Consider the following 22,667-nt stretch of genomic DNA (forward strand, 5'->3'; position numbering starts at 1 on the left):
AGTCATGTATGAACCATCAAAATTGCTACACCAAGAAGAAATGTAGATGATAAACGGGTATTCATTGGACAAATGTGATTACATTTTCACGCAATTTGGGTGCATAGATCCTGAGAAATCAGTACCCAGAACACCCACCTCTGGCCGTAATAACGGCCTTGATACGCCTGGGCATTGAGTCAAACAGAGCTTGGATGGCGTGTACAGGTACAGCTGCCCATGCAGCTTCAACACAATACCACAGTTCATCAAGAGTAGTGACTGGCGTATTGTGACGAGCCAGTTGGTCGCCACCATTGACCAGACGTTTTCAATTGCTGAGAGATCTGGAGAATGTGCTGGCCAGGGCAGCAGTCGAACATTTTCTGTATCCAGAAAGGCCCGTACAGGACCTGCAACATGCGGTCGTGCATTATCCTGCTGAAATGTGGTTTTTCATAGGCATCGAATGAGGGGTAGAGCCACGGGTCGTAACACAAATGAAATGTAACGTCCACTGTTAAAAGTGCCGCCAATGCGAACAAGAGGTGACCGAGACGTGTAACCAATGGCGCCCCATACCATCACGCCGGGTGATATCCCAGTATGGCGATGACGAATACACGGCTCCAATGTGTGTTCACCGCGATGTCGCCAAACAGGGATGCGACCATCATGATGCTATAAACAGAACCTGGATTCGTTCGAAAAAATGACGTTTTGCCATTGGTGCACCCAGGTTCGTCGTTGAGTACACCTTCGCAGGCGCTCCTGTCTGTGATGCAGCGTCAAGGGTAACCGCAGCCATGGTCTCCGAGCTGATAGTCCATGCTGCTGCAAACGTCGTCGAAATGTTCGTGCAGATGGTTGTTGTCTTACAAACGTCCCTATCTGTTGACTCAGGGATTGAGACGTGGCTGCACGATCCGTTACAGCCATGCGGATAAGATGCCTGTCATCTCGACAGCTAGTGATACGAGGCCGTTGGGATCCAGCACCGTGTTCCGTATTATCCTCCTGAACCCACAGATTCCATATTCTGCTAACAGTCATTGGATCTCGATCAACGCGAGCGGCAACGTCGCGATACGATAAACCGCAATCGCGATAGGCTACAATCCGACCTTTATCAAAGTCGGTAACGCGATGGTACGCATTTCTCCTCCTTACACGAGGCATCACAACAACGTTTCACCAGGCAACGCCGGTCAACTGCTGTTTGTGTATGAGAAATCGGTTGGAAACTTTCCTCATGTCAGCACGTTGTAGGTGTCGCCACCGGTGCCAACCTTGTGTGATTGCTCTGAAAAAGCTAATCATTTGGATATCACAGCATCTTCTTCCTGTCGGTTAAATTTTACGTCTGTAGCACGTCATCTTCGTGCTGTAGCAATTTTAAGGGCCAGTAGTGTATTTTGGTTGTAATTGTTTCAGGCATTCGAGAGCTATACGTACATATTATTAGTTTCTCATCCATACCTCCACCCTCAAATAGTGGTGCTAGGCTTGTCTTACCCCCTGCATAACTGTCCACTCTTATGTGTACCCAGCTTGGTTCAAATTGTTCAAAGCGTTTCGTAGCTATGTCGATGGTCTTTCACATATCCATTTATATGTATTTGTTGTTCTTGTAGATGCCATTTATGTAATCAGATATGTAAAATCAGTGTAAGCCGTTTAAAGTTTAGGTTTTAATGCCACTGAAGCCACACAGATGCCTCTGCGATATCTCTAAACATGATAGGAGCACTACATCTTAGCTACAAGAGTTACTGATGTTAAAACTTCCTGGCAGATTAACACTGTGTGCCGGACCGAGACTCGAACTTGGGACCTTTGCCTTTCGCAGGCAAGTGCTCTACCAACTGAGCTACCCAAGTCGTGCTTGGGTAGCTCAGTTGGTAGAGCACTTGCCCGCGAAAGGCAAAGGTCTCGAGTTCGAGTCTCGGTCCGGCACACGGTTTTAATCTGCCAGGAAGTTTCATATCAGCGCACACTCCGCTGTAGTGTGAAAATTTCACTCTAGTTACTGATGTTGTCTGAGACAATGTCTCGATGCGTACATTAATTTCGTTATCATCGTATATTGCGTATAGCCTGTGAATGAAACTCGAATTGTGTGAGAGCATAGCATTTGGAGTGTTTATGCCACATAGTGTTGGTGTGCAGCGATGCCGAAGAGCCCGGGCCCAATGGCGTACCGCGTGGAGGACGTCCCAGTGCTGAAGACAAACCGCGCGCCGCACTACAGCCTCAACGACCGCCACAAGCAGCGCAGCTTGACGCGGCCGCCGGCGCCCAATGCCTACACACTGCCGGTAGTCATCGGCGAGAAGGTCATCTACAAGCCCAACGCCCCCTCCTATTCCCTGTGAGTGCCTGCATCTTCTGCTTATCACATAAACAGGGGACGACAACCAGTGACGTCTGACACGCAGATACTGTAATCAGTCGCATTTGCCAAATAACGAGATACATTCGCCCAAAAGTCGTCTTTGGTGGGATAACCATATGGTCCTAGCTGTGGGGAGAGCACATGCCAAAAAAATTCCTGTAAGGAATCTTCAAGATATACAGGGTGAAAAGTATTTAAACCGACAAACTCTGGGAGGTTGTAGGGGACATCAAAACAAATATTTTTCCCTAATGTCATTTTTTCCTATGAGGATTATTTAATCAGGTGGAGGCCGCATTACACTCTTCAGTTGTTAGAGGCCGTATTACGATCTTTAGTTGTTAGAGGGCGTATTACGCTCTTCAGTTGTAGGCAACTGCTGTCCACCAGTGTAGTAGTGCGTTGTCTCTGTTTACTAATGGAGCGATACACCTGGAGTGAGTACACTGATGCGTGCGGTTGGTGCGTACTACGTAGCGCACCACAACGGACGAGCCGCACAACGGATTGATCAATATCAAGTTAGGTTCTTCGTTAATGTGTGAGTCGGTGTTGTTGAGGACTGTTTAATTGGGCTATATCTGCTACTTAGGCCATTAAATGGCAGGCACTATTACAATTTTCTCGCCAGAGCATTTCCAGACTTGCTGGAAGACGTCCCGCTCCCTATAAGACAACGCATGTGGTTCCAACATGACGGGGCGCCGGCACATTTCAGTCGTCGTGTGCGTCGATTCCTGGACCGACGGTTCCCAAAAACGTGGATTGGCAGAGATGGTCCTGTACCATGACCTGCTCGATCCCTAGATATGTCCCCTCTGGATTTTTTTGTGTGGGGAGAGATGCGCAACCTTGTTTACACAACTACTGTTGTATCAGAACAGGATCTGGTAGTCCGGATAGTAGCAGCAGCAGGAACAATGCCCGTGTCAGACAGAACATGATCCGACGGTGTAACCTTTGTTTACGAGTCAATGGAGGCATTTTTGAAAATCTACTGTAATTGATATTAGGTTGTGTTAAGGTGTTGACTCTTGGCCATAAAGAATGGAAAAATGTTTGTTCGTTTAATTAATTTGCCGCCAGAGAACTCTTCCTCTACCGGTTTAAATACTCCTCATAGGAAAAAATGACATTAGGGAAAAATATTTGTTTTGATGTCCCCTACAACCTGCCAGAGTTTGTCGGTTTAAATACCTTTCACCCTGTGTAATATCATTAAGAAGGACTCTTACCAAACTCTCTTCTCCATTTGATCATGAACACTGTTCATCAGTATGGGACCATTACAACATTTAATGGTGAATATTCAAAGTACAGAAAACAATTTGTCATGGAACTTTCTGACATATTAAAACTGTGTGCTGGATAGAGACTCGAACTTGGGACCATTGCCTTTAGCAGGCAAGTGCTCTACGACTGTGCTCTCCGAGCACGTTTCGAGTCATGAGTCGTGCTTGGGTAGCTCAGTCGGTAGAGCACTTGCCCGCAGAAGCAAAAAGTTCTGAGCTGGAGTCTCGATCGGGCACACAGTTTTAATGTGCCAGGAAGATTCATATCAGCACGCACTTCGTTGAAGAATGAAAGTTTCGTTCTGGAAACATCACACAGGCTGTGACTAAACCATGTTTCTGCGTATCATTTCCTGGAGGAGTGCCTGTCTTGCCAAGTTTCGCGGGACAACTTCTGTCAAGTTTGGAAGGTAGGAGATGTGGTACTGGCGGAAGTAAATCTGTGAGGACGGGTCGTGAGTCGTGCTTGTGTAACTCAGTTGGACTCCAGAAAGGTAGCTCAGCGTGTTCGGTCAGATGGCTGGCTGCCCTCTGTAACAAAAGAAAAGAGTTAAATATTCAACGATGATCCTAAAGGGATGTCCTGTGGCATCTGCTCAGACAAAATGACAAGAACCATTACGAACTAAATGAAGAATTTAAAAAAAGTCGGTAGAGCACTCGCCCGACAATGGCAAAGGTCCCAAGTTTGACTCTACGGCCGGCACACGGTTCCAATTTGCCAGGAAATTGCATATCAGCGACTGCCGAGTGCAGAGTGAAAATTTCATTCTGAATTTGTCCTGGATTTGGCTAACTGACGTGCATTCACCGCAGAATATGTCAACAAACTCCTGTTAGAGAAGCTATAACAGACATTTTACACTGTGGTACTGGAATAATAGATATACAATGTCATCCCCCCACCATACCCCACATATAAGTTTCATAGATGATGTACCAAAGTACTTTTCATATATTTATCTTTTATTTAATACAAAAACTTAGAATTTATCTAGTGAATTTACTTATTTGTTTAGAATTTTTTTTTAAAAATTTGCAAATATTGGCGACAACAGATTCAGTACATAATTATAAATGGCTGTCAGCCACTAAGCAGGGTTTATTTGGCATAATGATGACAAGTATTAAATACAGAGTATGTTGCCGACAACGAATTTAGATCCTGAGGTACACTGCAGATCACCCTGTTGCTGCAATTCTTATTTTGCATTCACATTCGTTGGCTTTGCCAACTCAGAAAACCAGATGTGGCAGCTGTCCTCAGTACAAGAATTTATCAGTTAAATCTACAATTTCATCATTAATGTGTGTTGCTTTCTTTTCCAAATGTTGATTACATACTATTTTAGTTTTTGTATACACTTCTTTTTTTTAGATTCAAAATTGTTCTATACAGGCCACCTCACTGATGGAGTATGACACCTACAAAACATAACTTTTTTCGCATTTCTATTTCTTTTATTTGCTGCTCCTACCAAATTGTGGTTCTGTCTTCTCACATCATCTCTCATAATTACCAAGTATTATACATTCTGAGGCATTAAATGCACACTAAGGCACATCTATGAAACAAAGAATCAGCTATCATTTTTCTGTATAACTTCTGTATTGTGGAAAACTGAAACAATTTAGTCTCCAGATTTGATATATATCAAAGAATGACAGTATTAGTGTGTTGTTTGAGGAGCTGACACACTGTATCTTATCATCATTCTTGTCATCCATGGTAAACAGATAGTGAAAAGTTAAGGAGGAAAATATGGTATCAAGCTCATGGAAAGAAACAGGAGAACTAATTTACCTAAAACCCTCAAGCAAAAGAATCCATCTTAAAGTAGCAATCGACTCAAATATGCTTATTACAGTGACTTTAAAATGATTCTAAAATGTCAGACTGAGTTAAATAAAAGTACTTCTGGTTGAATAAATTTTGTATATTACAGAGCAATGCAATATCTTTCTATTTAATTTTAAATACATTCAGTAAAATTACTGCAACGGAAATGATGTTGAAATAATGCAATAATACTTGAAAGTCTATGAGATACTTAAAAAACAGGAGGCAGCTGTTAATTGGATCTTTTTGTTTTTGGGGGAGACGATACTCAAAATATTAGGCAGTTTTTAAAATTTGGTTTAACTTACTGATTTCTGGTCACAGAAATCTACATAAACCGAGCGAGGTGCTGCAGTTGTTAGCACTCTGGACTAGCAATTGGGAAAACGACTGTTATTAAGGAAGAATATATATTTTATTACACCCCACAAACAGGATTCATGCTAGGTCAAGCTAATATATGTGGTTGTAATGCCATCCAGAAGAACACAGATTTGTCCTCATAACATTTGTCTCTCCATGTCCCTTCATACATTCCTCATACTGGTAGTTCTCTCATTACGTATGCAAGTGTTTAACCTTCTCAGTAGATTATTAAGCAATAGTTTTATGAAATCTAGACAACAGACGCTACAATAACTGTAAATACATCAATATGATTAGACTGATATGTCGATGAAAACTGTACCAACAACATAATTCTTATTACATTAGGTACTCTAGTAAAAGCTTAATTATGAGTACATACTTATTGTTACATTTCTACTCTAGAAATAAGCATCTTATAACTGACAGTAGCCAACTTACCATTTAATGTTCTTAAAATATCGTTATCATTCAGTACCTCACAGTTGTATCTTGTACTGTTTGCCCATTTCCACAACAATATCATTATAAAACCTCTGCTATTAGTAGTCACACAAAACATGTACGAATATGTAAATGTACAGTTTTATTATTATCACTGTGTATCAGTTGTACTTCATGCTGTTGCTATATGTTCTCTATTTTTAATTAGTTGTGAATTAATGATCATAGTTCGTTATCAGGTTACTGCATTTGATGGCTACTTAAGAAATAATAATAATAGTAATAATAAGCGCTTCAGAAGTATGTTTCATTGACACCTTGCTGGTTACTGTATCTATTTGTGTTTGGCTGATTTGCTTTCTTAGTAAAGTAACTAATTATACATTCTATAACACAAATAACTCCAGAAATCTTTGTCAGATCAATTAGCCCTTTACACCAAAAGTTCTTGCTTGTAATTCACTTTCAAATAGTGTTCTTGGTTTCACTGAAGCTAGCTATTAAAGGTAGACTGGTAGACTTCATTGATATTAATTCAGCATAACGTCGGTTTTCCGCCATTCTCAGTGTTTAAATTTCAGACTCCATTAGTATACTCATGGCTGCTGTTGTGCCTGGGAAATTCTGTACTCTCCAATCACCCTCTCTTTACCTGAATGGACGAGATTGTCTCTCGTACATCATTGACCACTTGCTCATCATTCCCTTGTGACAGCTCAGTCGCAGTGAAGACCAGTTCATAGTTGGCTGTGTTCACTATGCTGTACTTGCCATGTCAGGTCTCTACGTACATATGTTGCTGCGAACCAATAAAATATGGTTACTGGATACCATTTACACATAGTACCGTTTTTCGTTAGTGAAATATTATTTGACAATGCCATTTTAAAAGTAGTTTTGCGTCTTGAAAGGCATGTCGAGAAATGAAGAATACTGTTATATAAAATCGAAAATATACAAATTCACTGCTGTACCTCAGACACTGTTTTTCAATGTAGTCGCGTTCGTTCTCGATGCACATTGTGAACCGTGGAATGAGCTTTATGACACCTTCGACCAAAAATGTCTCTTGCCATCAGTTTGATCCATTGTTTGAAGGCAGCAGAGCGTCATCTTGGGTAGACAACCTTTCTCCACTCATAAACAAATCCAGAGAGGTGAAACGATGAAAATTTGAAGGTGGCAGGTCAACAAATACAACAAACACGCTCCCTTCGTTAATATTGCCCTTATATTGTCCTGTATTGTTCTCTTTGATTTTTTAATATTCCACAGAACCGCACAGTATTAATTCTTCCGTCCCGGAACACAAATTCAACGAGAGAATCCCTTTACGGTCCCGAAAGAGAAAGGCCATGATTTTTCGAGCAGAGAGAACGGTTCTGAATGTTTTCGCTGATGATGAGGAAGGATGTCGCCACTACATTGATTGCCTTATCGTATCAGGGTTGTATTGAGGCACCCACGTTTCGATGCCAATCGCAAAAGGTCAGTTACGTTCACTTTCCCGTTAGAAGCACTCGAGAAACTCCCATGAATATGTGATTCTGATCGACTTTGTGTTGATCTGTGGGGTGCTTTGGTTCCCATTTCACAAACAATTTTCGAGAACCAACTGTATCAGTAATGATTTCCGTAGATGAGATGTGGAGATTTCTGGAAACATTGCGTTCATCTCGTCCAAAGTCAATCGATGGTCACCACGAATCATTTCTCTGATCTTGTTCACCATCTCATCAGTCATGACTGAGCTGCGTCCATTCCTTTTTCATCATGAGCATCCGTTCTCCCAACTTTAAACTCGCAATTCCACCTGTACCTTTTAGTAAGATTCATCACACCATCCCTTTAAATAGTTTTGATGTCGTTAAAAATCTGGAACGGCCCGTTTCCTATTGCAAGAAGAACCTGAACATCGGAGTTGGCATAAGTCGGAGAATACTCATTTCAACAAGTCATCACAACATGAGCTTTCAGCCAACTGAGACAAACGAGAGTGCGTTCTATTGCCAACTTCTTGTCCTTGAAATTAGTCAACCAGTTTTATCGAAAAAGTACATTCCGAACATGTCTTGTATTTTGGTGCTACATGCTTGTATATTATCCTTGGAAACGATTAGATCATTTCCATAGTAGATTCGTAAGACATATATTTTCGTATTTATTTTTACATCACGCTTAAAATCGATTTCACTGCGATTTCCAGTCTTTGTCTTTTTCACTATGGCACACTGTGACAACAAAAGGAAAGAAAAGTAACAGATGATCAGTAGTATGTCTGATTAATGTGCTATGGCAGTCTGAAGCTGAACTTATTATTTGGAACCGCTAATGGCTGTAACTAATGAAATCATTAAAACTTTTAATCAGTTTGGTGACTGGTTGCCCTTTTACAATAATGTAACTCACTTGACTTACATATAACAGTTTACACTTAAATATTGCACTGATTAATTAGGCTGTATAAGATTTGACTCATACTAGACTTGAATAATTACATCATTTAGACAATTTAATACGAATTTTTGGTATTATGGAAGGCCTTTCTTATTACACAAGTTCTGTTAACAATTTAAATTTGTTCTTATCATCCCCTTAACGCTTTGTGGTACTTTCTTAGCAAAAAATTTGCTCTAACACGTCAGGATTGTTTTTGGTTTTGGGAAGTTTTTCCAGGGAGCAATTATAGTGTTTCTATTACTGGTTTTGTAATTTTTGACACTTGCACTGATTTCACACATATGAGCTTTTTCTTTGCCATATGCCGTAGAGGATTAACTGTGTTGTGTACAAAATTGAACAGTAAATATTTTATCTTAAACGAAGAATTTTTTGCTAGATCTTGTCCTTCTTAAACCAGAAATGTATGCTACAAATTATTTGTGCAAGAGGAAAACATTCTGAAAGGGTACAGTACCGCCCAACATTGAAAATAGGTACGAAATTCTTGTCAGAACAACACATTTTTTGTGTAAAAGTAACTCAATTTCAATTAATACAGCGAAGCCGGATACCAGTGTGGGAAAGAATGACAATTTATTTATTTAATTGATCACATGTGCACTCCCTCAAAATAAATCCCTACATCCAGTTTGGTGAGATCTGTGAAAGGAATGAATGTATGGTCGTCTGCTAACCACAGATAGTGAATCGGAATATATGATCATCTTTGAGTCGATCCTTTGGCTACCTTTGGTGAGACCAAAGAGATGGAAGTTACCAGAGCTTTGAGCGTCTGAAATGTGGCTGACCAATAAGGTAGCAGGGTGCTTCTCCCACTTCGAGAGAGGTGCGAGAGAATCGAGAATACGGCCATGTTTCAGCACTCTGCCGCTGAACCTTCTGCTGTAAAGACCTGTTTTTTTTTGTTGTGCTCCATAATGAAAGAGTGGAGGCATGGTATGGATGTGGAATATTTAAGAGTAGTTAGAATTAATACTTTCTCTTTCACAGGACCTTTTGTGGGGAAAATTACAAAGTGAGGCAGGTAATTTTAAGGGGATTGTAGTAAACCAACGGTCACAAAGAGCCCACGTGTAGTTGTAAGTTGAGATACTTCCGTGAGCTTAAGCTGAAATATTTAAGAATTAATAGCGTGTGTACAATAAGCTGAAATATTTAAGAATTAATAGCGTGTGTACAATAAGCTGAAATATTTAAGAAATAGCGTGTGTATCATAAGTTGAAGTATTTAAGAAATATCATTCCGTGTGACGCTGAATTTAAACTCTGAGAGAGAATCAAGGTGAGTCGGCCGTTTTTCCAGCAACGCCACTTGGCTTGCATTGCACAGGAAGACGTGCGTTTATCTCCAGAGTTCACAGTAGGAAAGTAGAATTACAAAGTGGGGCAGTGTTGTGTGAAACTGGGATAAATATTGATTGAAGTGGGAAAGCGGAAAGTGATGAAGTTGTAACCGTTCTTTGTGTAATATTTCATATTGCTGTGTTGTGTATGTCTTGTAATTTGGGTATGTGTGTTTTGCATGGGAGTAGCAAGGTAGTTTCGAAAGATTTGTGGGTATGCCTGTTCCTTCTGTATCGCTCGATCTGGAGGAAAGTTTCGTGAGGATAATTGTGAGAGGCGAAGTGTGAGGTATAATAAAAGATCCACCATCCGATCCAGGGAGTGCACTGTTGCGGTAAATAGATTACGAGACCATAGTATAGAGATTCACTAACGTAAAGCCATGCCCACTGGGCGGAATTTCTCATGTGATTTTGTTGTAGGTTGTAGAATTTGTGTGTTTAGGAATAAATCAAATAGTGAAAAGAAAGAGATTGGTGGCCTTTTTTCATTAAATTGTATGTTATTGTAATGTCCCGAATTTATATAAAAGCCGTTAAATCAAAGACAAAAGGTAAATGTGGTATTGCCAGTGCGTAGTGTACAGTCAGAGTTCTATAAATCACTGATAGTCAGATGCGTGTTTCCGTTGCGTATTATTCATACAGGAGGATAATTTGTAACTAAATAGTAAGATACGAGAATTCATGTTGCTCGATAAATAAAGGAAGATTCCACTCGCTTGGCAAACCACTCATCTTGCAGGCCTGACTGCTTGATGCCACAGTATGAGAAAGGCAAGTGGGTGCCTCTCAATTCTTACTACTAGAAAAGTTTGCTCGTTAATGAAATGTGTATGAAAAAAAGTAGAATTAGCAGCAAGGACTTCTTGACTAATAAAACTACCTAGTTTTTGCATTAAGTACCCTAAAATTGATAATTTATTACAGGCCATTTCTATCTGGATATTCGAATATAAATTACTGTCTGGAGTCTTGAAGGGGAGAAAGGGTATATTTTCAATTTTAGTACCATTTAACTTTGGTGAGTTACCCCTGAAGGGCTGACCTGCCCCTTCCATGGTGAAGTCTTTCTCCATACAATGACTTAATCTGTGTGAGACGTGATTAAAGTCATGCCATCTACAAAAATCGTAACTTTAAATGGTAAAATGTTTGGCAAGTCAAAAACACACCAGGAAAAATCCCAACAAAAAACCTTGTCGAAACCCTTATTCTATATTAAGAAAATCAGATTTTTTATTTGAAATTCCGAACATTATTTGTCTACTGTTCCATTGCCCATAATTCCATAGTGTGACAGTTTATTAAGATACTGCATAATACAGTGTCAAATGTTTTTCCATAGTTCAATAAAAAGGCGCCAGTCTGTTATTTGTTTTCAAAACCGTATCAAGCCAGTGATATGATATGTTTGAACTACCATTATTGTGGCCATAATTGTTAATGTAATGGAAAAATTGTTTGTTTTACTCTACAGTTTCAGTAATTCTGTAGTTTTTGGATAAGTCTGTCCCAACACAATGGTTAACTTCAACCAACTGTGTTGTTATATATAGGTAACTCATCAAGTCAAGTTAACGTTTTCTGAATCCAAAGGTATGTAGTATGTATTAACTCAAGAATGTCCTGCAGAGGCCTGCTCAAGGAACTGGGGTACTAACCACTGCTTCCCAACACATTTATTATGTGATGAAACTTGTCATAAATATGTCTTTTTCAAATCAATAGCTCAGCTCATAATATCAGTACTAGAAATAATAACCTACATAAACATGAAAGCCACTTATTTTGGTCCAGAAAGGTCCCATTAGTCAAGAATACATATTTTCAGTAAATTGGTGACAGCTATGAAACTACTAACAAAGTTAATTTTAGGAACCTAAAGGATTTATTCCCCCCCATGAACCATGGACCTTGCCGTTGGTGGGGAGGCTTGCGTGCCTCAGCGATACAGATAGCCGTACCGTAGGTGCAACCACAACGGAGGGGTATCTGTTGAGAGGCCAGACAAACGTGTGGTTCCTGAAGAGGGGCAGCAGCCTTTTCAGTAGTTGCAAGGGCAACAGTCTGGATGATTGACTGATCTGGCCTTGTAACAATAACCAAAACGGCCTTGCTGTGCTGGTACTGCGAACGGCTGAAAGCAAGGGGAAACTACAGCCATAATTTTTCCCGAGGGCATGCAGCTTTACTGTATGATTACATGATGATGGCGTCCTCTTGGGTAAAATATTCCGGAGGTAAAATAGTCCCCCATTCGGATCTCCGGGCGGGGACTACTCAAGAGGATGTCGTTATCAGGAGAAAGAAAACTGGCGTTCTACGGATCGGAGCGTGGAATGTCAGATCCCTTAATCGGGCAGGTAGGTTAGAAAATTTAAAAAGGGAAATGGATAGGTTGAAGTTAGATATAGTGGGAATTAGTGAAGTTCGGTGGCAGGAGGAACAAGACTTCTGGTCAGGTGACTACAGGGTTATAAACACAAAATCAAATAGGGGTAATGCAGGTGTAGGTTTAATAATGAATAGGAAAATAGGAATGCGGGTAAGCTACTACAAACAGCATAGTGAACGCATTATTGTGGCCAAGATAGATACGAAGCCCACACCTACTACAGTAGTACAAGTTTATATGCCAACTAGCTCTGCGGATGACGAAGAAATTGAAGAAATGTATGATGAAATAAAAGAAATTATTCAGATTGTGAAGGGAGACGAAAATTTAATAGTCATGGGTGACTGCAATTCGAGTGTAGGAAAAGGGAGAGAAGGAAACATAGTAGGTGAATATGGATTGGGGGACAGAAATGAAAGAGGAAGCCACTTGGTAGAATTTTGCACAGAGCACAACATAATCATAACTAACACTTGGTTTAAGAATCATGAAAGAAGGTTGTATACATGGAAGAACCCTGGAGATACTAAAAGGTATCAGATAGATTATATAATGGTAAGACAGAGATTTAGGAACCAGGTTCTAAATTGTAAGACATTTCCAGGGGCAGATGTGGACTCTGACCACAATCTATTGGTTATGACCTGTAGATTAAAACTGAAGAAACTGCAAAAAGGTGGGAATTTAAGGAGATGGGACCTGGATAAACTAAAAGAACCAGAGGTTGTACAGAGATTCAGGGAGAGCATAAGGGAGCAATTGACAGGAATGGGGGAAATAAATACAGTAGAAGAAGAATGGGTAGCTTTGAGGGATGAAGTAGTGAAGGCAGCAGAGGATCAAGTAGGTAAAAAGACGAGGGCTAGTAGAAATCCTTGGGTAACAGAAGAAATATTGAATTTAATTGGTGAGAGGAGAAAATACAAAAATGCAGTAAGTGAAACAGGCAAAAAGGAATACAAACGTCTCAAAAATGAGATCGACAGGAAGTGCAAAATGGCTAAGCAGGGATGGCTAGAGGAGAAATGTAGGGATGTAGAGGCCTATCTCACTAGGGGTAAGATAGATACCGCCTACAGGAAAATTAAAGAGACCTTTGGAGATAAGAGAACGACTTGTATGAATATCAAGGGCTCAGATGGAAACCCAGTTCTAAGCAAAGAAGGGAAAGCAGAAAGGTGGAAGGAGTATATAGAGGGTCTATACAAGGGCGATGTACTTGAGGACAATATTATGGAAATGGAAGAGGATGTAGATGAAGATGAAATGGGAGATACGATACTGCGTGAAGAGTTTGACAGAGCACTGAAAGACCTGAGTCGAAACAAGGCCCCCGGAGTAGACAATATTCCATTGGAACTACTGACGGCCGTGGGAGAGCCAGTCCTGACAAAACTCTACCATCTGGTGAGCAAGATGTATGAAACAGGCGAAATACCCTCAGACTTCAAGAAGAATATAATAATTCCAATCCCAAAGAAAGCAGGTGTTGACAGATGTGAAAATTACCGAACTATCAGCTTAATAAGTCACAGCTGCAAAATACTAACACGAATTCTTTACAGACGAATGGAAAAACTAGTAGAAGCGGACCTCGGGGAAGATCAGTTTGGATTCCATAGAAACACTGGAACACGTGAGGCAATACTGACCTTACGACTTATCTTAGAAGAAAGATAAGGAAAGGCAAACCTACGTTTCTAGCATTTGTAGACTTAGAGAAAGCTTTTGACAATGTTGACTGGAATACTCTCTTTCAAATTCTAAAGGTGGCAGGGGTAAAATACAGGGAGCGAAAGGCTATTGACAATTTGTACAGAAACCAGATGGCAGTTATAAGAGTCGAGGGACATGAAAGGGAAGCAGTGGTTGGGAAGGGAGTAAGACAGGGTTGTAGCCTGTCCCCGATGTTGTTCAATCTGTATATTGAGCAAGCAGTAAAGGAAACAAAAGAAAAATTCGGAGTAGGTATTAAAATTCATGGAGAAGAAATAAAAACTTTGAGGTTCGCCGATGACATTGTAATTCTGTCAGAGACAGCAAAGGACTTGGAAGAGCAGTTGAATGGAATGGACAGTGTCTTGAAAGGAGGATATAAGATGAACATCAACAAAAGCAAAACAAGGATAATGGAATGTAGTCTAATTAAGTCGGGTGATGCAGAGGGAATTAGATTAGGAAATGAGGCACTTAAAGTAGTAAAGGAGTTTTGCTATTTGGGGAGCAAAATAACTGATGATGGTCGAAGTAGAGAGGATATAAAATGTAGACTGGCAATGGCAAGGAAAGCGTTTCTGAAGAAGAGAAATTTGTTAACATCCAGTATTGATTTAAGTGTCAGGAAGTCATTTCTGAAAGTATTTGTATGGAGTGTAGCCATGTATGGAAGTGAAACATGGACGATAAATAGTTTGGACAAGAAGAGAATAGAAGCTTTCGAAATGTGGTGCTACAGAAGAATGCTGAAGATTAGATGGGTAGATCACATAACTAATGAGGAAGTATTGAATAGGATTGGGGAGAAGAGAAGTTTGTGGCACAACTTGACCAGAAGAAGGGATCGGTTGTTAGGACATGTTCTGAGGCATCAAGGGATCACCAATTTAGTATTGGAGGCAGCGTGGAGGGTAAAAATCGTAGGGGGAGACCAAGAGATGACTACACTAAGCAGATTCAGAAGGATGTAGGTTGCAGTAGGTACTGGGAGATGAAAAAGCTTGCACAGGATAGAGTAGCATGGAGAGCTGCATCAAACCAGTCTCAGGACTGAAGACCACAACAACAACAACAACAAGGATTTATTGGCGGCCAACTTCTACTCCACTGATGAATTTCTTAGTAGACCGACTACTGTGGATATGTTGTTAATACTATCGAATAATATGAGTATAACATATGATCAAACTTCTGTACATCTTCAGTGCAGTTATGCAGTCAGTATAAGTGTTGTAAGCTGATTTTTCTCTTTGATGATGCGTTATTACTATAGCATTGGAATTACCAATGTACTTCACTGTACTCTACAGTTGCTTGTTTTGTAATATGTCAGATGTTGTTGTTGTTGTTGTTGTTGTTGTGGTCTTCAGTCCAAAGACTGGTTTGATGCAGCTATCCATGCTGCTCTATTCTGTACAAGCTTCTTCATCTCCGAGTAACTACTGCAACCTAAATCCCTCTCAATCTGCTTACTGTATTCATCTCTCCGTCTCCCTCTATGATTTTTACCCCTCTCCCCCTCCCCCAGCGCTTCCCGCCAGTACTAAATCGGAGATCCCTCGATTCCTCAGAATGTGTGCTACCAACCGATCCCTTCTTTTGGTCAGGTAGTATCACAAATTTGTCTTCTCCCCAATTCTCTTCAATACCGCCTCATTAGTTACGTGATCTACTCATCTAATCTTGAGTATTCTTCTGTAGCATCACAATTTAAAAACTTCTATCCTCTTCTTGTTTAAACTGTTTATCGTCCATGTTTCACTTCCATACATGGCTGCACTCCATAAAAATACTTTCAGAAAGGACTTCCTGACACTTAAATCTATACTCGATGTTAACAAATCTCTCTTCTTTCTTTCCATTGCCAGTCTACATTTTATATCCTCTCTAATTCGACTATCATTAGTTATTTTGCTGCCCAAATAGCAAAAGCCATCTACTACTTTAAGTGCCTCATTTCCTAATCTAATTCCGTCAGCATCATCTGATTTAATTCGACTACATTTCATCATCCTCGTTTTGCGTTTGTTGATGTTCATCTTATATCCTCCTTTGAAGATACTGTCCATTCCGTTGAACTGCTCTTCCAAGTCCTTTGCTGTCTCTGACAAAATTTCAATGTCATCGGCGAACCTCAAAGTTTTTATTTCTCCTCCCTGGACTCTAATTCCTACTCCAAATTTTTCTTTTGTTTCCTTTACTCCCTGCTGAACATACAGATTGAATAACATCGGGGGTAGGTGACAACCCTGTCTCACTACCTTCTCAACTACTGCTTCCCTTTTGTGGCCCTCGACTCTCATAACTGCCATCTGATTTCCGTATAAATTGTAAATAGCCTTTCGCTCTCTGTATTTTACCCCTGCCACCTTCAAAATTTGAAAGAGAGTATTCCAGTCAACATTGTCAAAAGTTTTCTCTAAGTCTACAAATGGTATAAATGTAGGTTTTCCTTTCCTTAACCTACATCTACATCTACATGGTTACTCTGCAATTCACACTGAACTGCCTGGCAGAGTGTTCATCGAACCATTTTCATACTACTTCTCTACCATTCCACTCTCGAGTGGCGCGTGGGAAAAAGGAACACCTAAATCTTTCCGTTCGAGCTCTGATTTCTCTTATTTTATTATGATGATCATTTCTGCCTACGTAGGTGGGTGTCAACAAAATATTTTCGCATTTCGTAAATAGTTCTCGCCGCAAAGAAAACCGCCTTCGTTTCAGTGACTGCCACCTCAACTCGCGTATCATATCAGTGACACTCCCACCCCTATTGCGCGATAACACGACATGAGCTGCCCCTCTTTGCACCCTTTCAGTGTCCTCCGTCAATCCTACCTGGTGAGGATCCCACACCACGCAGCATTATTCAGCAGAGGGCGGACAAGTGTAATGTTGGCTGTCTCTTTAGTGGGTTTGTCGCATCTTCTAAGTGTTCTACCAACGAAGTGCAGTGTTTGTTTCGCCTTCCCCACAATATTATCTATGTGGTCTTTCCAATTTAAGTTGCTCGTAATTGTAATTCCTAGGTATTTAGTCGAATTGACAGCCCTTAGATTTTGCGATTTATCGTATACCCTAAATTTATGGTATTTCTTTTAGTATCCATATGGATGACCTCACACTTTTCTTTGTTTAGTGCCAATTGCCACTTTTCGCATCATACAGAAATTCTCTCTAGATCAGTTTGTAATTGGAATTGATCGTCTGATGATTTTACTAGACGGTAAATTACAGCGTAATCTGCAAACAGTCTAAGGGGGCTGCTCAGATTATCACCTAGATCATTTATGTAAATCAGGAACAGCAGAGGGCCTATGACACTACCTTGCGGAACGCCAGATATCACTTCTGTTCTACTCGATGATTTACCACCTATCACTACGAACTGTGACCTCTCTGAGAGGAAGCCACGAATCCAGTCACACAACTGAGACGACACTCCATATGCACGCAGTTTGATTAATAGTTGCTATGAGAAGTCGTAGTGTCAGTATTGCCTCACGTATTCCTACATTTCTCCAGAATCCAAACTGATCTTTACAGTTCGGTAATTTTCACACCTGTCAGTATCTGCTTTGTTTGGAATTGGGATTGTTATATTCTTCTTGAAGTCTGGGGTATTTGGCCCGTATCATACATCTTGATGAGTATTGTCATGGTGGCTCTCCCAAGGCTATCAGTAGCTCTAACGGAATGTTGTCTACTCCCAGGGCCTTGTTTCGACTTACGTCTTTCAGTGCTCTGTCAAACTCTTCACGTAGTATCGTATCTCCCATTTCATCTTCCTCTACATCTTCCATTTCCATAACATTGCCCTCAAGTACATCTCTCTTATATAGACCACCTTTCTGCTTCCCCTTCTTTGTTTAGGGCTGGTTTCCCATCTGAGCTCCTGATATTCATACAGGTGGTTCTCTTTTCCCCAAAGGTATCTTTCACTTTCCTGTAGGCAATATCTATCTTACCCCTAGTGATACATGATTCTACACCCTTACAGCTGTCCTCTAGCCATTCCTGCTCAGCCATTTCGCACTTCCTGTCAATTTCATTTGTAAGAAGTTTGTATTCACTTTCGCCAGCTTCATTTATTGCATTTTTATATTTTCTCCTTTCATCGATTAAAACCAGTATTTCTTGTGTCACGCAAAGATTTCTACTAGCCATTTTCTTTTTACCTACTTGATCCTCTGCTACCGTCACTATTTCATCTCTCAAAGCTACTCAGTCTTCTTCTATTGTACTCCTTTCCCCTTTTCCTGGCAATCGTTCCCTAATACTCCCTCTGAAACCTCTACAACCTCTTGTTTTTTCAGTTTATCCAAGTCCCATCTCCTCAAATTGCGGCCTTTTTGCAGTTTCTTCAGTTTTAATCTGCAGTGGTCAGAGTTCACATCTGCATTTGGAAATGTCTTACAATTTAAAATCTGGTTCCTAAATCTCTGTCTAATCGTTATATCATCCATCTGAAACCTTCTGGTGTCTCCAGGTCTCTCCACATATACAACCTTCTCTCATAATTCTTAAACCAAGTGTTAGCTATGATTAAATTATGCTCTGTGCAAAATTTTACGAGGTGGCTTCCTCTTTTATTCCTTTCCAACAGTTCATGCTCATCTAATTCTTGTATTTCTGTTCCTTTTCTTACTATTGAGCTCCAGTCCCCCATGACCATTAAATTTTTGGCTCCCTTAACTATATGAATAATTTCTTTTATCTCATCATACATTTATCTCAATCTCCTCCTCATTTGCAGAGCTACTTGGCATATAAACGTATACCACTGTGGTGGGTGTGGGCTTCGTGTCTATCTTGGCTACAATAACGCATTCAGTATGGTGTTCATAGTAGCTTATCCGCATTCCTATTTTTTTACTCGATATTAAACCTATTCCTACATTACCGCTATTTGATTTTTGTGTTTATAACCCCGTATTCACCTGACCAGAAGTCCTGTTCCGCCTGTCACTGAACTTCACTAATTCTATCTATTTTTAACCTATCCATTTTAAATTTCCTAACCTACCTGCCCAGTTAAGGTATCTGACATTCCACGAACTGACCTGTAGAACTCCAGTTTTGTTTCTCCTGATGACGACGTCATCCTGAGTAGTCCTTGCCCGGAGATCCGAATGAGCCCCCCAGTGTGGCCGAGCGGTTCTGGGTGCTTCAGTCTGGAACCGCGCGACCGCTACGGTCGCTCCATGCCCTCGGGAAAAATTACGGCTGTAGTTTTCCCTTGCTTTCAGCAGTTCGCAGTACCAGCATAGCAAGGCCGTTTTGGTTAATGTTACAAGGCCAGATCAGTCTAGTTGCCCCTGCAACTACTGAAAAGGCTGCTGCCCCTCTTCAGGAACCAGACGTTTGTGTGGCCTGTCAACAGATACCCCTCTATTGTGGTTGCACCTACGGTACTGCTACTGTATCACTGAGGCACGCAAACCTTCCCACCAACGACAGGGTCCTGTTCCGCCTGTTCATGCGGGAGGTGGGGGGGGGGGGGGGGGGGAGGGGGGTACGAATCTGATATTACCTCTTAAGTGAAAATATGTTTAAGGTTTTTTGAGTTATTCAACATCCATGAGGTGTGGAAGGTAAATTAGTATATTTCTTTCCTGTGATTACAGGTCGGGGTACCCACGCTTCTGGATCTACCGGCCATGGCCGGGCCCGGCCGACTACACCGTGGGCGAAGTCAACCTAATCAGGCCAAAGGCGCCCGCCTACACGATGCCGGACAAGGTGTACCCGCCCCCTGGCGGGCCTGAAACCCCCGGTCCGGCCAAGTATCTGCCGCCGCCCATACGCTGCTGCCAAACCAACGACTTCGGCATCTCTTTCGGAATCAAGCACTCACCCTACCTCACGCCGCTCATCCTGCCCTGCGACAACTAGATCCCGGCGAAACATACAAAAGCGAAGGAAACATTTCCTCGGGTTCCAGGTTATCATACTCGTGTTCTTCTCTCATTTCCGTGACACTTTTTACGTGAGTGATGTAATATTTTATCATCTTCGTCTTCTCGAGAGAATCGGGCCATTCTGCCATTATCAATGATTTCAGGAGTCTACAAAGTCTCTGTTGCTTCATTATTATTGGTATCAAGTTTACATCCACAAATCAGGAAGACGAAACTGCTTCTTAGACTGTGTTATTGAGTTACAAGGCAAGCGGTGGCCAATACGACAGAATTGTCAGCTCCGCTCGTGCCACAGCCGATTACCATGATTACGTAACTGTTTTAGTGATTCATTTAGCGTCTATCGGTATATTTTGCCAAAGTGGATTCGTGGTAACTATCTGTGTTGCCAATAAAAAATCAGTAAGAATTGCATTTATTGCAGATGGCATCATATCTGCGCATTTCTCTAAGGAAAACCTACTGTTGACATATGCTTGTTATTCTAAGTGCTTCTAGATGTCGTAAGTTCGTCTAACAGGCGTGCACTTTCGTGGCCAATGTTTACTACGTTCGTCTCGATTCAACAGAGAGCCTGACCTAGTTTCGATAGCGGACAGAATTTTCAGGTGGTGAGACTTCCATGGCTGCGTTAAATTGTCCTCATTTCTGCATTGTTTGAGAAACTATATTTTTATGTTCGATGTTACAAAGTGTAGCTAGATGTGCCAACCACATGTCACAAAAATTGTGAAGCTGCAGTAGGACTAAGCGTGATGTATCCACGGTCCCTGTACTGCATTTGCTTTGTTTACATGTCTTTTTTCTTGGCTTCGAATAATTATGTGTTTAGTTAAAACGTGTATGATAATTTCTGACTTATTTCTATTGTTAAAACTGACATTAAATGAATATCAGTTTGCAGACGTTGCGAAAAGTTCTTATTTCTTAACATGCTTTTAATTTTCAGTTGCAACGTTATTAATTTTACTGATTCAATTTCAGAGTGCTTAAATTATGTGCTTCTGCCATGCAGTTTGTCTGAAATTCATTGTTACTGTGGCTACAGTGCGGTCTGGCATCGTTAGCTTATGGCGCCACGGTAGACAGCACATACAAGAGAATCCATTTAGAATAAATAACAGGAATATGTTCAACTTTCACAGATTTTGTCGTCATTAACTTTTCGCCTTACTGTAATTGCTATGCAGGCAAATACAATCATCTCGCTCCAGAAGCGTAAGGATTTCGACATAGAAAGTAATTTCTAGCATGACAGAACGTATTTTTCAGGCATTATACCCGCTCTTAATTTCTAGACTTTTAGGTGTCGGAAAACATCATTTCAAGCACACAATCTTCCCTACTCTTTTCACCTCCAGCCATAAAAATCTCAACTTTCGATTTATGAAAATTTGGGGTAAAACTTAGATGAGAAATCATTTTTTACAAAATACTGTTCTGAAATTGAGTTTTATGAAAAATAATTTCTTATAATTAAAATACTAAAACCACATGATTTAATATACACAACAGGAGTTCCTTTCGATACATATCGGCACAAGTCTCTGGTTTTCGTGACTACGATGTCATTGTTCAACTGCTGCCAACCGCAACATTCAAACGGTTGTGTTCAGAGCGGCGCAGCGAACGCTGCATGGAAGCAGATGCGTTTCTGACATTTTACGCATGTTGTCAGGGTGGAACATTTCGCGCCCATATTTGAATGTTGGGGAGGCTGTGTGATTTCGTGAGTGTTGTTGTTTTCGTTTAGCTGCTTTTGCATAGCGGATTATCTGCAAGTGTAAGTGTTGTTAGTGTGTACAGGCAACATCAGGTTTTGCTGTTCTTGACTAATTCTTACAGTCGCAATACTGAAGGTGCAGAAGTAGTGCTTCATGCTTTCCCACGCGGTGCAAGTCTGCAAAGGATTTGGACGTCGAAATGCTGTAGAAAAGACGCTGTGAATGTTGCAAGTGTTCTCGTCATTTCAGAGAAACTGAATATGTCTGCGGAAACGAGTGCTTAAGAGCGTTGCATTTCACTCGTGTAATTTGCCTTTTACTATTAGTGCCAATCCTAGCACACACGTAGGACGGGAGAAAGAAAGGAACCTTTCGACAAATGTGAGATCCGTAGAAGAAGCATAGTGACTTTGCAATCGTTTCCACCACGGAAGAAGAGCGCTGATATGTGAACATTTGAATATGAAGTTAAGAACTAGACGAGAAAGGATTAGATGAAATACAGTCTGACGAATTAACATCTATACTAACATCACTTAAGAACAGAAAAGTAACAGGGAAAGACGGCATTCATGCTGAACTATTAAAATATGGAGGAATGTTGCTACATCAACGACTGCTACACCTCTTCAATGAACGGTGGAAGAGGAAGAGTGTTCCCAAAGACTGTAAAACAGCTAGAGTGATATCAATTTTTTAAAAAGGAGATAAAATCCTATGCAGTAATTACAGAGGAATAAGTTTACTGGACTCAGCATACAAAGTAGATGATAATATTTTAAA

At 40.7% G+C, this 22,667-nt stretch overlaps 1 protein-coding gene across 1 annotated transcript in view; it reads left to right on the forward strand.

Moving 5' to 3' along the window:
• LOC124613649 (outer dense fiber protein 3-like) overlaps nt 1-20,134 on the forward strand; it is a 52,701-nt gene extending 32,567 nt beyond the window's left edge. The window contains exons 2-3 of the mRNA XM_047142363.1: nt 2,149-2,350; nt 19,867-20,134. Of these exons, the coding sequence (XP_046998319.1) occupies nt 2,149-2,350; nt 19,867-20,134 (470 nt within the window). The remainder of the gene's footprint in view (nt 1-2,148; nt 2,351-19,866) is intronic.
• Nucleotides 20,135-22,667: the final 2,533 nt, after the last annotated feature.

This window comes from Schistocerca americana, chromosome 4 (assembly GCF_021461395.2).
Source record: "Schistocerca americana isolate TAMUIC-IGC-003095 chromosome 4, iqSchAmer2.1, whole genome shotgun sequence".
In the NCBI taxonomy this organism is placed as follows: Eukaryota; Metazoa; Arthropoda; class Insecta; order Orthoptera; family Acrididae; genus Schistocerca; species Schistocerca americana.